The sequence below is a fragment of the Zingiber officinale genome, chromosome 1B, assembly GCF_018446385.1.
Source record: "Zingiber officinale cultivar Zhangliang chromosome 1B, Zo_v1.1, whole genome shotgun sequence".
NCBI classification, from domain to species: domain Eukaryota; kingdom Viridiplantae; phylum Streptophyta; class Magnoliopsida; order Zingiberales; family Zingiberaceae; genus Zingiber; species Zingiber officinale.
This window is the reverse complement of record NC_055986.1, coordinates 112,493,956-112,510,489: the sequence shown is the minus strand read 5'-3', so window position 1 is coordinate 112,510,489 and position 16,534 is coordinate 112,493,956. Positions and strand designations below refer to the sequence as shown.

Sequence of the window (16,534 nt, the reverse complement as noted above, 5' to 3'; positions counted from 1 at the left end):
TGGTTTCAAACCTATCTTTGAACATATTTTAACATATGTTATAATTTATTTTTTTTTACATTTTGAAAAGCTTTCATGGTTATAATATTTTTTTTCCTCCCTCAAGTAATCCTGGGAATTATTGTAAAAAAAAATCTGTTTACTTTCCCTAACACATTTTTGCTTGAATATTTATTCATGTTTTTTTTTATGAATGTCAAAGGGGGAGGGTTAAGGGGTTAAGTTGAAACCAATCGAAATCCAAATAACTTAAACCATATCATTTGTTTATTTATGTTTGTATTTTTTCCCTAACTTAACCCAGGTTGTCATTGCATCAAAAAAAAGGGAGATTGTTGGTACGATTTGCACTAACGGTCTAACTCGAGTTTTGATGAATGACAAGTTAAGTTAGGTTTGATCTAACCACATGATTAAGTGTGCAGTATGAAGTCTAGATAGGTCACGGGCCGATCGGATATCTGGCAGGAAACTCGGCTAGGTCAACAGACCGACCGGATAGCTGGTACGAAGTTCAGATAGGTCGACAGGCTCACCGGATATCTGGCAAGAAATATAGCTAAGTCGACGGGCCGACCAGATAGCTGATATGAAGTCCAGATAGGTCAACGGGCTGACAAGATATTTGGCGAGTAGTCCAGATAGGTCAACGGACCAATCGGATAGCCGGCATAAAATCTAGGCAGGTCGACGGGCTGACCGGATGTCTGGCAAGATGGTAAGTTAAGGTAAATCACTAGAGGATAATAACCAAGTGAGGATACGTCCCGATTGGAGGGGTAGTAGGTGTTGGTCCAGTTTAAGTCTATTTGGGATCCCTAAACTGAGACCTTAACTAGTTCCTGGTTCTGGGGGAACAGGAACTAATTACTACACCTTTTATTCGTTATTATTATCATAATACTTGTTTTGCAGGGTATTTTGGACTAATATTATTTTGCAAGGCAAAAAGGGAAAAATTATCCTCGGATGAATAGTATATGAAGGCGGCTTCAACAGAGATGGAAGACGCCTTCCATGCCATATATAAGGCAGGCTCGAGAAGCCTTCAGAACAACCCTGATATACGAGCTACTGCGCGTTCATTTGAGTTTTCAACTGCTCCAAGCTTCTGCTACGACTCTGCTGCAAAGCTACTGTGTCTGACGACTGTGCCGAGGACTTCCGATCGCGGTCGGTGGACCGACATCGACACACGAACGCTTTCACATTTAAAATCTAATTGTCGATAACAAACTTTACTGTTGTACTTATATTTTGCAAACAGAAAGTGTAGTCTGTTGCACTTATCTGAATTATTTTCTATTTTCGATTCCCTTTTCCGAGGGTACCGGAAGAGGTTTTAATAAAGAGCTATGATATTCTTAAGGAAAAATCTCAAAGAAAATTCTTAAGGATAGACACATAAATGATGGAACCCACCATTTCACTTTTTATGGATCCCATCATTTATGTGTCTATCCTTAAGATTTTTCCTTGAGATTTTTTCTTAAGAATATCATTTCTCTTTAATAAATTACCCATCGATAGGTCCGCGGGACTTAGGTTTTGGAGTAGGAGTCGTCGAAAGCTCCGAACCAAATAAACCACTTATATTTTTTTGATGTTAACTTTTGTTTTTAACTTTTCGCTACATATTTTACTCTGTTTTTAAAAATTGAAAAATAAAATTTTGAAAACACCATAATTCACCCTTCTCTCCCGTACGATCGATCCAACAATTTATTTGCATGTATCCAATAACGGGGCCAAAAAATGTATAGCCCCTGAGCTATTATCTTCCTTTTTCTCAATTTTCCCTGCCAGCTCTAAGTTGTCGGTGCCCCGTCTATAACCCGGGTAGATCATAAGTGGCTCCATTCTTGTCTCCTATAATCTCCCTACAAAATTCCATAAAAGCCCTCCTATAAAAAAATAGGAGAACAAAATAAAAGAACTGATATCATATAAAAAAAAATAGCAGATCAAATAATGGTTTACTTACGTTCAAGTATTTGTCATGCAATTAAGAATTTGGAAATAAAAAATAGATTTATTTTCAAACTTTATATTTAATTAATTAAAATAAAATTAAAATTTTAAAATAAAACTCACTTCTTTCTTAAGTTTTAATAAAAAATAAAAAAAAATTAAAAAAAAATATTTATTAATTTTTTTATATCACTTTTTTCATTTTTATTCTCTCTAATCATACTATTTGTTTTCTCCTTATTTACTATCTCACTTTAACGTCACCTAAGTTTAAAGATCATATTTATTTAATTCTCTAAGAATTTGATTTTCATTAATTAACAAAAAATGGACAAAATATGTAAACAAGAGTTAATACGCAAAGAATTGGAAAAAATAAATGAACACATACTATAGCCAATCAAATTTAAATAGATTTGCCAAAGCTGCGTAGTTTCACTTATATTGACGCAGTTACAAATATTTAATTCTTAAAAATTGCAGGGGCCGCGCAGGCGCGAATCCCCCTCTATCACAAATTATGACGTCCACTCTCCCACTTGGGGAGATGGTAAACCAACGCTCCTCCGGCGTGCAATGGAGGCCGTTGACTTAGGCCACGAACCTTAGTGATCGTCCGTCGACCCCGTCCAGGTAAGTATGGTTTAACGTCGGACCAGGGTGCTCTCTTAAGCACCTCGGCTCTCTTTCGCCATCGATAGCTTCCCGATGTGGGACTAAAATACAATGCTGCAACTAGCCCATCGTTATCATCCACCGTCCAACCGACGATCTCCCTCCGAAGCTCTACGCCCGCCGTGATCTCCTCCTTTCTCCGTCTCCCTCTCCTCAGTCCTCCCTCCGTTCTCGCTTCTTTCCCTCGATCGGAGAAATTCTGGCCCAGGAACATAGATCGTTCGTCTTCCTCTAGGGTTGCCTCCTCGATCTTGCGGAAGAAAGCGGCTCTGGGTTCTAGCTTCGCTTTCGATTTTTGAAGCTCGGCTTCAAGGTCGATCCGAGACTTGTTTTTTTTTTTTTGTTGTTGTTCGATTCCTTTCCGCGTGAAAATGGCGGCGCTGCCGGATCAGGTCGCAGATTTGCGGGTGTTCGATGCCTACTCTAACCAGAGCGGATGTGGATCGGGATGCGAGGATCAGCGGCAAGGAGGTGGTAACTTTCTTTCAGAAATCCAATTTCCCGAGACCAGTTCTCGCTCAGGTGGTGCTAGACTATACATTATTTCGTTCCAGCTCTGTTCGGCTAGTTTGCTTTGCACTCTGAAGCCTTCTGCTTTAAGTAGTCATTTATTCAATTCCTTCGTTTGCAAATGGAAATGACTTGTTCTCATTAAGGCAGCTCTGTTTGTAGCTGTTTTTTATTTGGAAAAATTAGATTTAAAATCCATTTCATCATTGGATATTGTCGACCCTATAAACTATGTTCATAAAAATTAAATTTTCTCTAGATATCAACCATTTATGCAACATCAACATGAGAAATCATTTTGATGCCATATCAGCTTAACTGGGTGATCAATGGACAAAAAAATGAGGTTTGTTGTCATTTAAGTGTCTTATATCCACATGAGAGTTCCAGAGTCCTAACATGTATGATGTCTTGGAGGGAGTATCTGATTATCTGGATCAATGACCTCAGTTGAATTGAGTTTCTTGAGGCTTGTTTCTTGCTGTGTTAACTTAGTTGGTTCCAAGCATCTATTCTATCCTTTTCTTATGAATACCCGTTCTTATCTTTGGTTGTATATGTTAGGTGTTGCTGTTTGATTGGAGTTGAACCTATTGTAGTTATTAAAAACTGCCAACTCAACTCACTATTTTGTGCTTCTATGGGATAGTTAGATTTATTAAGGAATCTCTTAGGCCAGTGGATTGAATAACGGGATAAATGAAAGCAGATATCTGCTGATATTCGATATTTAATGTCACTATCCAACTCATTTTTCTTTCTCCTATATGATTAGCCCTTGCTGATCTTTGATTTGGCAATCTATGTGCTCCATTTTAAACTTCTAATCCCCTTTGTTGGTGTTGCAACCATCAATATGTGTTAATTTGGTAAAAAGCTTTTGAGATAGGATGGCGTGCCTGCATTTCAAAGTTCTTTTCCCATTCACCAAGATGTGTAGTATATTCAAAGGTAAGACTTGCCAAGATGATTGAAGATTCACAATTGAAAAGCAAGGATATCTTTTTTTCCCTCTCGTTGATAAAATAGTTGTTAATCCTAGGTTAGTCTCTGAGTTATCACACAGTTTCAAAGCAAAAGGGTTGATTGAAATGGAAAAGAAAAAAATATATATGTAGGCTTGGCCAATGATGAGATCTGTAGCTTCCATGAAGAGTGAGACACATAAACATAGATATTTGACAATTTCTGTTATTAATTAAGTATATATTCAGTAAAATTCCAAAAATGGTTTCTCCAATGATTCAAATACTGGATAGAATGAGTTGTACCAAGAATTAGTTACCAATGTTACTTTGGAGTAGGAATTTAGACCGAGCTCAAGTCCTATTGAATGTGTTGCTTGCTGACAGCTATTTGTGATAAGTCTTGTAGCCTGCTATAGTGGTTTTAGGAGATAAGCTTGGTAGATGTTCACAACATATGATCTTTTAGCTATTTATGTCTGGTTCTTGTAATATGCTTAATTTCTTTTCTCACACATACCTTGTTCTCTATCTCAAACTATCGAAGAAGTTTTCTATCTAATTTCTTTGTTCCTTTTCTTCAGACCTGAAATAAAGGAAATACCTTCCAAGCTTATGCCTGAGTTTTATACTTTTATTTCCTGATTTCACTGTTGACCTTCTTTTGCAAAACATGCTTTGTTCTTGATTTGTGTTGAGGCTATAGTTTTGCTTGCACTGCATTAATACATATATCATCTTTCATCTTTAAATTGCTTCCCTTACTCATGCCAATGACCATAAGGGCATTTCTCAGTTTCAGAGCTCCTTGTCCCATAGCTAGTGCTAGAGCAGCCATCATTCTTCATCCTTGAGTTCAGAGGTGAGTTTGACCAAACAAAATCATGTATACCGGCCCTTCTTGCATTTCGAGCTGTTAGAGGTTGGTTAATTGGTAAATAATTGGCTGCAATAAGGATGTTGCGATCTTTGGTTGGAGAGAATGTTATGAGGTGACATATTACATGGCAATTGCACAAGGTTCTCTCTTTGGTATCCATCACAGGTATAGTACAGTAGATTTTATTATATAAGTGGATATGAATATGGATCGTAAAACATTCACAACTATTCTACCTATTTCTAGCCCTAAGTAAAAGTCTTATGAGATATTTTACACGGCTAATTCATGTGAAACTACAAACACTTGCAATAATCGATGTTGAACCTCATCTCAATGAAGTTCTTGCGAGTGGTTAAATGTTGAAGCAACTAAAACTGGGTCGATCACTTCAAACAATCAATTAGTCGAAACCTAAATGGTTAGGGTTGATTAATGAAGTTCTTAGTGTTTTGAGTTGCTCAGGCATGTATGGGTGTGGTTCCTCAAAGGAAAGAATGAGAAGAGAAGAAAAAAAATAGGTGTTCTCATCCTCTTATATGCACTTCTACACCAGGATATATATAAACAAAGAAGGTGAAATGGTAAGAACTAATAACTTGACGAGCATGTCATCCATAACCAGATTGATACATATATGGGAAAACTTAGATTTTCGATATCGAAACATTTTTTCATTAACTTTATTATATATATATACGGTACTTATCCATGATTTACTTACCATTGGCAACTAGTAGAACACCAACATGGCAATAACTACTATATCTCTCTGATCTCAGCTAATCATTAAACAAAGATGCTGAGTAGGAGCTGCCATAAAATTGGGCCCTGTGAAACCTGGATCGGCTCACATATAGAACTCCTCCAAATTCCCCTGCAACTTGGGTGCTATCAAGCGTCGTCTCTTTCTTTGGAGGAGTGTTGTAGCCATAATGCACATTAGTAGAAGGGGGTCTCGCTGTTGGCCTTCTACTCCTCCCAAAGTAATCTAACAGCTCAAAAGCATCCTTTCCCACCTTCCCAAGGTCACTATGTGATGATGCCATAAAATGATGGGATTTTAGAGAAGGAGGAGCTTAAGTTTACTACTAATTTGCTCTTGCTGAACAACTGTATGAAGTTCTCTTTTTATAAGCAAGGTTTGGATAAATGTTTTGAAACCCGAATCCAAACTCGCCTACTCAACCAACTAGACTAAATTGGTCTTATTCTGCCAGTGAAGGTAGGCCGAACTTTGAACTGATTCACTTGAGAAGACTCGGAACCTGCTTTTGTTGACTCGAAGTCAAGGTCTAGGTCTTGCTTTTCAGTGATCTTGGTATATATCTTTGATCACTTGTTGGCATTGATCTCTTCCCAAATTGGTTAAACAATTGTGTGAATGGAATATTTAAGATGATTTCTTGAATTGATCATGCTATGCATCATTTGATGATGGAAAAGGGTATTATGTGGATAAGTATTGTGGTAGAAAGCACTAATCACTTCTGTTTCATAATTGTGATGGTATTAAAGCTTTTTTGAGTTGGGAATTATGTGGATAAGTATTGTGGTAGAAGCATTAATCTCACTTTTTGTTTTTCATAACTGTGATGGTATAAAAGTTCATACAAGTTTGGAATAGATTCTCTAATGCATTATTATGTAACTTTAGATGTCTAAGTGTGACTTTATTGAATATTTTCATGCTCATATTTATCCCTGTATAGTCGTATTTCTATCCTTATGTTTGATTATTTCTTTTTATTTAATTAAAAGTTTATTTGAGTTTGGAATTGATTCTCTAATACATTATTAAGTTACTTTAGAGCTACAGCCTCCCTGAGACCTCGTATTTACGGGAGATTCGTGCACCAAACTGATATTTTTAGACATACACATGCTCATATTTATCCGTGCATAGACATATGTTTTATCCTTATGTTTGATTGTTTATCCCCGCATAGCTATACATACATAGTAGTAGTATAATGTGGTGGTCGTTGGGAGGGGATAGAATTTCCTTGTCATAATATCGGTAACTTCACATAAGAAGCAAAACACTGAAGAGTATCAACAAGTAGATGGGAACTGCAATCTTGTTAGCATGGCCATAGCCATAGCCATTGCCATAGCCATATGAGAAAGGATTCTCACCCAAATGTTCAGCAACATTAAAATCTCCTGCACCAACAATGGACCAAAAAATCATAAATTAACCTTTGAAGACACACTACGCAATGCGATTTGAATTCCTCCTACCTCTCTTACTCGTATGGCCACAACCTTCATCGAGGGTGTACTTGACAACTCCCACGGATGCACCGTTGTAGAATCTGAAATTATATAGTATGTGATCAACACACGAAAGCAATAGCTTTGTCTCGTAGAGGCATGGACCGCCACAGAAGTCATCGGTCGCCTCTAGAGGAACATTGAATGTCCCCGCGGCACTCAGTCTATATGATTCTTGGCAATTGCTATACACCTTTTAATACAAAAAGACAATTAGGCCAATGAACAAACACACAACTAACATTTGAACTATTGATCGTTAAACAACTCACCACATTATTGTCAAAACATGCCATTGCTTTCGCGACAATGCCTACGGTACTGTCATCTACAAACCAATAGAAAAATGTCATCTTGACTTGGAGATTCAATATGTATATATATACCTGACTTGACGAAGGTTATGGAGAAGAGAAGGAGAGCGAATGAGAAACACCGAGTCTTGAGAGTAGAAGTGGAAGCCATGTTAGTGCCTTGAAGCATTCGATTAGATGGGAGATAAGTTCAATTTATAGATAGAGAGATCAATAGATAGATATAGTTTGGTGGGAAAAAACATAGGAGATAGTTTTGACTTAGAGAATGAAACAATTGAGTGGAGTAGGAGAAGATGTTCAAAGTTACTTCAACCACCATGCATTAATTTCCTAGCTAGTCGATAGAAACAAAGGATAGATTAATTTTCTTTACAAAAATGTTAAATATGTTTTCATTATTTTTAAAATGTTGTGAAAAATTGGTGAAAAGTTTTGATATTTCCTCCCATGTTTAAATTTAAAATGTTAGTTTCCTCAAATCTAAGAGAGTCCAACTTCGATAGATAAACTAACGAATACATTTTTTAAATGGATAGTTAACTTAAGAATGTTAAATTAATAGGGCATTCGATATTATTTATCTTGATAGAAGATGTAAAATTTTCGTAAAACCGTATCCCAGAATTAATAGGCAAAAAAAAAAAATTAAATGCTCTTATTATACTGCAAGTGAATGATTGGATAGTAACTTATAAGAGTAAAATTAACATTTTAATCTTAAATGGGATAATTTTGATAATAAAATACGGTAGACATTTTTAAAAAAAAACGAAATCTCAAGGTAGTTTGGTAATTTCAAAAGGCGCATTACATTTTGGATCGGATCCAGCACGGCATGCGGGCCAGCAGAACTCGCCAAATTCGAACCCGAATCCAATTGGATTTCAGGCCCATTTGGAGCTGGCAGCCCAATTACCCCATTGCCATTAAATATAAAACCCTTCTGGCCTCTTTCCATTTCGTTTCTTTCCTTGGCTCCGTCCCCAGGCGAAAAGCCCAGAAACTTCTACGGCCACCGATCCGCCTCCGCCTCGACCCGCGCGTCTCGCCGCCGGCCGGCGCCACCAATCCGGCCTCCCTAACGCCGCTAGTGTCACATCTTCCTCTCTTGCTCGATCTCGCTTAATTTCTCTCTCTGGTATTTCTCTTTTTCCCTTTTATTTCCCCTTGCGGCACTCGCTACTGAGCCGACCGCAAAAGACGCGTTCGCTTCTCTGGTGACTTCCGATAAGCCGTGCGTCGGGAAGGACCTCCTTAGATCCTCTCATCCCGGAAAGGACCAACCCATTTGGGTCAGAATAGGGAAAAGGGTAGCTTCCCAGTGAGACTAAGCCCTTCCCTACACTGTGAACATAACAAATTGCTTCTCATGTCTGAGACGTCGAAGAAAAAGGTCCGCGATCGCTCCGTGGTAAGTTTCTACCTACTCGATGGATACAAAAAAAGTTTTTCTAACGAACAATAAATGGCGGAGTAGGTTTTGATGATGCAAACTATGATAGGAAGAAAAAAAATTCTAGAATTATTTATATGTGGTGAATGCTTTGTCTATTAGGAGTTCAAAGGATTTTTGAATGACCTGCAAGATTGGGATTACTTGCGTGATGGTAAAGATATTAATCAGAAAGGACGTGACCGTCAGAACAATAAGCTGGTAAATTCTCGTTTCCCTTCTCATTTCTTCAATAGTACAATATGACGGTGCGCATTTCGAGCTGATTTTCTTCAGTCTTGAGGATAAGTTACCGGCTAGTTTAAGAATAACTACTACTGTTATTTAAGGTTCTCCCATTTTTTATGTTTGTTTTTAAATTTGACTTGGCGATTAAGATAATTGCAAAGTAGCCAATTGTATTCACTTTTATATTGGTTCAATTACTGTGGCCGTATCAATTCTAGGAAGTTTTTTTGCAGGATCATATAAATTTCCTGATAATATAATAAGCAACGCATATATGAATGCATAAGAGGGTGTAGTTTCTTTACATGAGAAAGTAGCAGTGTTTTTTTCTTGGGCTTATAGGGACATCTCTGTCATATATAAGTCTCATAAAAACTGTGATTTGGTGCTGAAGGTGAAGGGTTGCGATCAAGATACAAAATCTCAGTGAGTTTCTAATTTTGGTGCCGACCACTTGTATACAACATTGGTGCATGGTTGTCCTAGTAGGTATATAAGAGGAGATGGAGGCAAAGGAAGAAGGGGAAGGAGAGGCTAAGAATGAAAAGAGGAGAAGAGGAGGTGATGGAAGGAGTTACTTGTTTCTGAACTGCTTATGTCCAATTAGTTTCAAATGCTTGGTTCTTCACAGACTCTTCATTCAATTGACTTGTTCACCATTCTATATCTAGATATCCGACTATTTGCGAAGAGCATTGCAGCCTTAATCACCATCATAATTCATAATCACATGTTGAAGAGGAGTCAAGTATCTCGTGCTGTGGACTTTTTCTATGCCTGTATTATAGAAAATAGTGTAAATTTTGTTTTTTGCTTAAATAGCAGTGAGGTAATATGGATGCCAGATGTTTAACTGTTTACCATCTCTTTGATCTCTTGTGGAACGGAAGGCACATTAGAATTTCTTATGTTTGTAGTATAGGAGATAGTATACATGTTATTTGTTTAAAGAAGACCATACTGATTGCAGATTGTTGATGGAAATAAAGCATCTAGTAGTGATCGGTCTGCACAGTTTGATTACTTGAAGTACGCTGATCCCATAGGCCAAATATCTGGCATTAACTATAATGATCAAGTTCCACCAGATGCCTCTTCAGAAAAGGAGTTGGTAAGAAATTTTTAACTATTTTCATTATGTGCAGTTTCTCTTTGTTTGTAAAGCTAGACTTTCTCATAGAGTTCTCATCTTTCTGTCCTGCTTGTAGGGTAATGAGTGTTTTAAGCAGAAAAAGTTTTCAGAAGCAATTGACTGCTACTCTAGGAGTATTGCACTATCACCCACTTCTGTTGCTTTTGCAAATAGAGCCATGGCATATCTTAAACTTAAAAGGTAAGTTTAATGAGATTAGGCTAGATAAATCTGTTTGGTGCAAATTATTAAGTTATAGTTGTCTCACTATCATGCATATTATGATTTTTCTTGAGGTTATATTTTATATTGTGAAACAATATAATGTTATCATCACAACGCTATTTGTTAAATTTCTCCTATTGTTTTCCTCATTTATGTTTCAAGATCTTCATTTCTTTGCAACTCGACATTTTTAGTTTACCCTTTCAATGCAGGATTTGATCAATTTTCAGTTGCTGGTGTTTCAATTTGTGGGCTCTCTGCAAAATTAGTAACTAGATCACTCATCAGTTTTTCTTGCAATTATCAATATAACATGGAAGTTTTTCTATCTCTTCATGTTCATTTTAAAGCCCTCGCACATGCTGCTCACTTAGGGTTGCTTGAAATATTGTGGTTAGTAGTTTTATGCTTATATTTCGGTCACTATTAGTTTATGTTATTTATTAATATTGTATCTGAAGCTTTTAGGGCATTCTCTTGATTTTCTGAGTCCAGATAGATTCTTAAAGAAGTATAAACAAGATGATTGGCCCCTTTTTAAATTTCTCTTTCTTTTATATTTGATTTTGTATCTAATCTTTCATTAGATATGAAGAGGCTGAGAGTGACTGTACTGAGGCCTTAAATTTGGATGATCGTTATGTCAAAGCGTACTCTCGACGTGCTACTGCCAGGAGAGAACTTGGGAAGCTTAAAGCAGCTCTGGAAGGTATCGAAAACTGTTGTATCTCAGTGTATCCCTTTATTACAGTTCATGCATATCCGAGTCTGTATCTTGTTTCTGAATTTACTGATGATTAAGTTCTTACTGCAGATGCTGATTTTGCTGTGAGACTTGAGCCCAATAATAATGAAGTCAGAAAACAATATTCTGAGACAAAAGCTTTGTATGAGAAGGTTCCATTTTTTTCCCTTTCCACAGTGTACTCTTAACAAAATAGCAGGATTTCTGATATTTTCTTCTGTCATAAACCAATCACTAAAGTACAATCTTTAATACCTTTTTAGATGTAGAATGCTGGTTGGATGCTACAGAATCAAATAGTTAAATAGTGCAAGTTAATATAAGCAATGCATATCTATCAATGTTCCGAAATTACACTTCTAGATCACTTAACTTTGAAGTACGAATTTCAAAACATAGTAAATGCAAGTAAAAAAGCATAAACTGGAAGTTCGGACTATTACCCGTATTTTTAGAATAATTAACATCATTTTGTTAAGATATTCATTCCTTAATCCCTTTCAATAGATTCATTATATATAATGACAGCAGTAATCCTATATGTCATGCAAGATCTCATTATGGTTTGAAATTTACAAGTATTTTAGAATTATCATTCCTCAATCCTTTGTGGGATAAGGCTTGGTCGTGGTTTTATTCCTTAATCTATACAGATGAAATGGAATTACTTCAGTAGCACTAGCAGTAGAATTGACGTATAGTGTCTCTATTCTGGATTGATTTGACATATTAAAACTGAAATACAGCAGTTTTTACCATTTCTAAACTTCTAAAAATAATAATAATAAATTAAAAAATAAAGAACACTTGTCTTTTGAAACAGTGAAATGTATCTTTGTAAGCTCTGTTTTTTTTTCCTCTTGTTATTAGCTATTAATCTTTACATTTCATGCCCAACAGTCTTTTGACAACTTACAAAGACTTATTGCCTGGTGTTGTAGGAAATTACTAAAAGGAATTCTGAATCCTTAAAATCCATCAGTAAAGGCAGTGAACCACCAGATAGAAAATCCAAAATTGTCAAGGATGATCATCTGGTATCAAGCAAAGCCCAAAAGGTGGCAACAAATGAGCAAAATTCTGGCTCAGTGGTATGTCCTTGTGGTGATTTATTTGTGATAATTGTTTGGATGGGCAATAATCACATGCAAATGTGATGGGAAAGAAAACAACAGATTCAAATATTGAGCTACTTGAGTTAACATGTGAAAACTGAGGCGTCTTTGTCCATTCATATTCACTATTCATCATGCTTTCATGATTTTGTTGCCTGAATTCCAGTGGTACACATTTTTAAGCTATTAAATTTGATGCTACAAAGACAATCCTAGAAATTTAAATGGGCTAGGAGTCCAAATTGAACAGCATTCTAAATTGTTTGGAATCAACTACAATTAGTTGTTGTTCTTAAGAAAATGTGATTGTAGGGCATTTGGACATATACATTATTGCAACTCTGGCAATTTAAGTTTCTTAGCAGACAAGTGACTCATGATAGTGTTTACCTCTCAAATGGTTATCATCACTTGACCATACTATATATGCTTAAAATCTACAGTCGATGCTAGTATAGTAATATGAAGGTTGAGGCTACCACCAGCTTCAAACTTGCAAGAGATGATTACTGATGAAAGACAAAAAAAACCTCCTATAAAGTTATCTGTTCTGTATTTTTAATTGTTGATAACTTATACTCTGATCCCTACTAGTTTTGAACCTGTTTCATCATTTTGCTTTAATTAGATTTAAAGTACGGTTCAAGTGAATTTGTTGTTTTGCTTATATTCTTGCAACAGCAAATGATCCAAAAGAGAAGTGAAGGTGCTCAAACAAAGTATGAGCTAAAAGAACCACTGCAAGACGTTGCAAGTCGTGCTGCTTCTCGAGCTTTGGAGTCTGCAGCTGTTAATCTTACTGCACCAAAATCGGCTTATGAATTTGAGGTTTCATGGAGGGCTCTTTCTGATGATAGTGCTCGCCAAATGCAATTGCTGAAGGTTTGCCCCGACATACACATGCATTTTTACTTTGCTTTCACAGGACTTGTAACACAATACTCATCTTTCTAATGTTTCTTCTTGTGAAACCAGATGATCCCACCAGCGACACTCCCTCATATATTTAAAAATGCCTTGTCCGCGCCTATTTTGGTTGACATCGTCAAATGCGTCACCACATTTTTCAAGTAATCTTTTGATTTTAAGAATCTCTAACGATTATAATACTTTGACTACATATTTGTATTGAGATCATGTGTTCCATTTTTAGGGAGGACAGTGAGTTAGCTATTGGTATTCTGGATAATATGACCAGAGTACCACGTTTTGACATGCTAATGATGTGTATTTCGGCTAGGGACCGATCAGGTGAGCTCAAATTTTTTAACTTGCAATTTATTTTAGCTAATGGAAAAGTATGTTAAACTTTTGGTGATTCTTACTAAAATTGCTAACCACAAATAATTAAACTTTGGCGGTCTACAGAAATTCATCGCATGTGGGGCAATATCTCCTCGTGCACCACTATTCCGGCATCTCATCGAGAAGCAGTAGCTCATCTTCGAACCAAGTACTGTAATGGCGAGGACCATATGTATGTATCAAATGGTTGGTCAAAGTGAGGCGATGTATGAGTTCATCTTCCCAGAAATTAACGTATGACATGAACATCAGTTGAAATCACCTGTTTGTGTTTGTTAGTGTAACAAAAACTGGATCGCGTTTTCGTCAATAATATGATCATTGTTCTACAGGTAAGGCACTTCAACAATGAGAGTCTATGTCAATGATCATAGTGGTAGAACTGGTAGAGTAGTCAAACAAACAAACAAAACAAATAATGGTACTTGCCTCTACTCTTCTCCATGACTTACGTCCGTGACCCAGCTGGAGATCCATGTGGATGAGACCAAGTCAGCAGCAAGTAAATGAATTGGTTTGAGTGGATACAAAAATTCTTCCCTCGCGATTTACAAGCTCTACTTCTCCACATCTCTCCTCCGCCTCTCTTTTCTTCATAAAATTAAGGCTGAGACGCAGAGCAATTGACGACCTCATCAGTCATTTGTTGTCGTGGCTTCTTCTTGGAATTTCTCCTCTTCCTTAGACTTTCGATTCCTTTGCTGTTGCGACTTCTTCTTGAAATTTCTCCTCTTCCTCAGACCTATGATTGCCAACCTCCATTCTCCGTTTCTGACTGACGTTTGAGTCTCCTTCTCCGCCTCTCTCTTCTTTACAAAATTAGGATTGAGACCTAGCTGGAGGGCTATTAATTTCCGAGTCCAAGAGCAACCGACGACCTCATCCTTCCTCCTCTACCGATTACCTCCGCCACTGACGTACCTCCCTCCGCGGCCCTCAGCCATAATTTCTCTTTCTCGTTCAAAGCCAAGCAACAACAAGGTGAGAGCAGTTTGTTCTCTATTGATTTTACAAAATCGTGCCTTTACATTTTTTGCAAAATCGTCCCTATTATGGAGACATTAATAGTTACATATATTGGCTTATGTTTAGAAAGAATCTTTGTAGTTAGACTATACATACATGTATCTGTAAGTGTTTAGATAGAATCTTGATAGGAGATCTTGTAAAAAAATATCTGGCATAACTCTTTCTGAAATGTGTGGAGGTTGTGCATACAGATACAAACAATTTCGTGCAGACATATTGTTCACTTTTCAGGGTCATGGAAGAAAGTGTAGGTGAAGACAAACTCTTTCTAGTTTATATTATTAACTTTTCTCTTAATAAATATAAGTGAAGAAAATGTCATGGAAGAAGAAAAAATTGATTCGAATGAGATGAAGGATAACACCGACTATGCGGATCAAGACTCATCTCCATCTATTGTCGAAGAAGTTAAGCTACTTAAGATTGGAATAATATTTTCCTCTGAAGAAGAAGTTCGTACTGTTTATAATTCCTATGCTACTAATGTTCGTTTTGGTATTTCAAAATTATGTGGTAGGAATGGAGATGATGGAAAATAAAAATATTTTTCTATTGGATGTGCAAAAAATCGTAAGAAAGTATCTCAAGTTAAAAATATTTTACACTCTCGACCTTCTAGTAAGACAAATTGCAAAGCTAAGATTAATGTAGCGGTTCGAAATGATGAGAACTTTGTGATAACTAGTATAGATGTTGAACATAATCATATATTGAGCCCTGGAAAGTTACAATATTTTAGATGTAATAAAGTATTGGATTCAGCTACGAAGAGAAAATTAGAATTAAATGATCAAGCTGGAATAACTTTAAGCAAAAGTTTTCACTCTTATATAGTTGAGGCCGAAGGTTATGAGAATTTATCATTTGATGAGAGAAAATGTAAAAATTATATTTCAGAAGCTAGAAGGTTGAGGTTAGGGGAAGGAAATGCTGAAACTTTGAGTAATTATTTTTGCTGCGTACAAAGTAGGAATCCAAACTTTTTTTATGTGCTGGATTTGGATGGTGAATTTTGAATAAAAAATCACTTTTGGGAAGATGCAAGATGTAGGGTTGCGTATGATTACTTTTGTGATGTCGTGACTTTTGATACAACTTATTTGACTAATAGTTATGACATGCCTTTTGCTCCATTTGTTGGGATGAATCATCATGGGCAATCTAACTCACAACATTCACATGGTTGTTCAACTCGTTGTTGACATGTATGCACGGATGTGCTCCAAATACCATAATCACGGACCAATGTCGCGCCATGGCAATTACAATTGAAGAAGTATTTCCGAATTCTCATCATCGTCTATGTCTTTGGTATATTATGAAAAAACTGCCAGTGAAGTTAGGTAGTCATGTTCAATACAAAATGATAAAGAAACAATTGATTACCATTGTTTATAACTCGCTTACAGTAGATGAGTGTGATGAGAACTAGTTAAAAATGATTGAGGAGTTTAAGTTGGAGAACAATGATTGGTTGAAATCTTTGTACGAGGAACAAAATAGATGGATACCTGTGTATGTTAAAGATCACTTCTGGGTTGGTATATCCACAACTCAAAGAAGTGAAAGTATGAATGTATTTTTTGATGACTATGTTCATTCTAAAACATCCTTGAAGCAATTTGTTGAGCAGTATGATAGTGCATTGAAGAAGAATATTGAGAATGAAAAAAAAATAGATTTTATTTTTTTTAATTCTATCATGCC

The 16,534-nt window shown here is 36.4% G+C and overlaps 2 protein-coding genes and 1 non-coding gene across 3 annotated transcripts; 1 reads left to right on the top strand and 2 right to left on the bottom strand.

The window, feature by feature from the left end:
• Positions 1 to 2,450: 2,450 nt before the first annotated feature.
• On the bottom strand, positions 2,451 to 2,612 carry LOC121993088. The gene has a single exon (XR_006115067.1). It is a non-coding gene; the product is annotated as a U1 spliceosomal RNA (small nuclear RNA).
• A 4,241-nt stretch (positions 2,613 to 6,853) lies between these two features.
• On the bottom strand, positions 6,854 to 7,773 carry LOC121972843. Its single transcript, XM_042524470.1, has 4 exons — positions 7,665 to 7,773; positions 7,551 to 7,606; positions 7,246 to 7,471; positions 6,854 to 7,167 (listed from the first exon to the last, which is right to left on the bottom strand). The coding sequence occupies exons 1-4, from the start codon at positions 7,759 to 7,761 to the stop codon at positions 7,028 to 7,030; spliced, it is 519 nt and encodes a 172-aa protein (XP_042380404.1). The 5' UTR covers positions 7,762 to 7,773; the 3' UTR covers positions 6,854 to 7,027.
• Positions 7,774 to 8,547: 774 nt separating this feature from the next.
• On the top strand, positions 8,548 to 14,134 carry LOC121972833 (RNA polymerase II-associated protein 3-like). The gene is made up of 11 exons (XM_042524461.1): positions 8,548 to 9,006; positions 9,151 to 9,249; positions 10,247 to 10,387; positions 10,485 to 10,609; positions 11,221 to 11,342; positions 11,448 to 11,530; positions 12,320 to 12,469; positions 13,175 to 13,375; positions 13,469 to 13,563; positions 13,647 to 13,744; positions 13,862 to 14,134. Exons 1-11 carry the CDS (start codon positions 8,965 to 8,967, stop codon positions 13,996 to 13,998), a joined length of 1,293 nt encoding a protein of 430 aa, XP_042380395.1. The 5' UTR covers positions 8,548 to 8,964; the 3' UTR covers positions 13,999 to 14,134.
• The last annotated feature ends 2,400 nt before the right edge of the window (positions 14,135 to 16,534 follow it).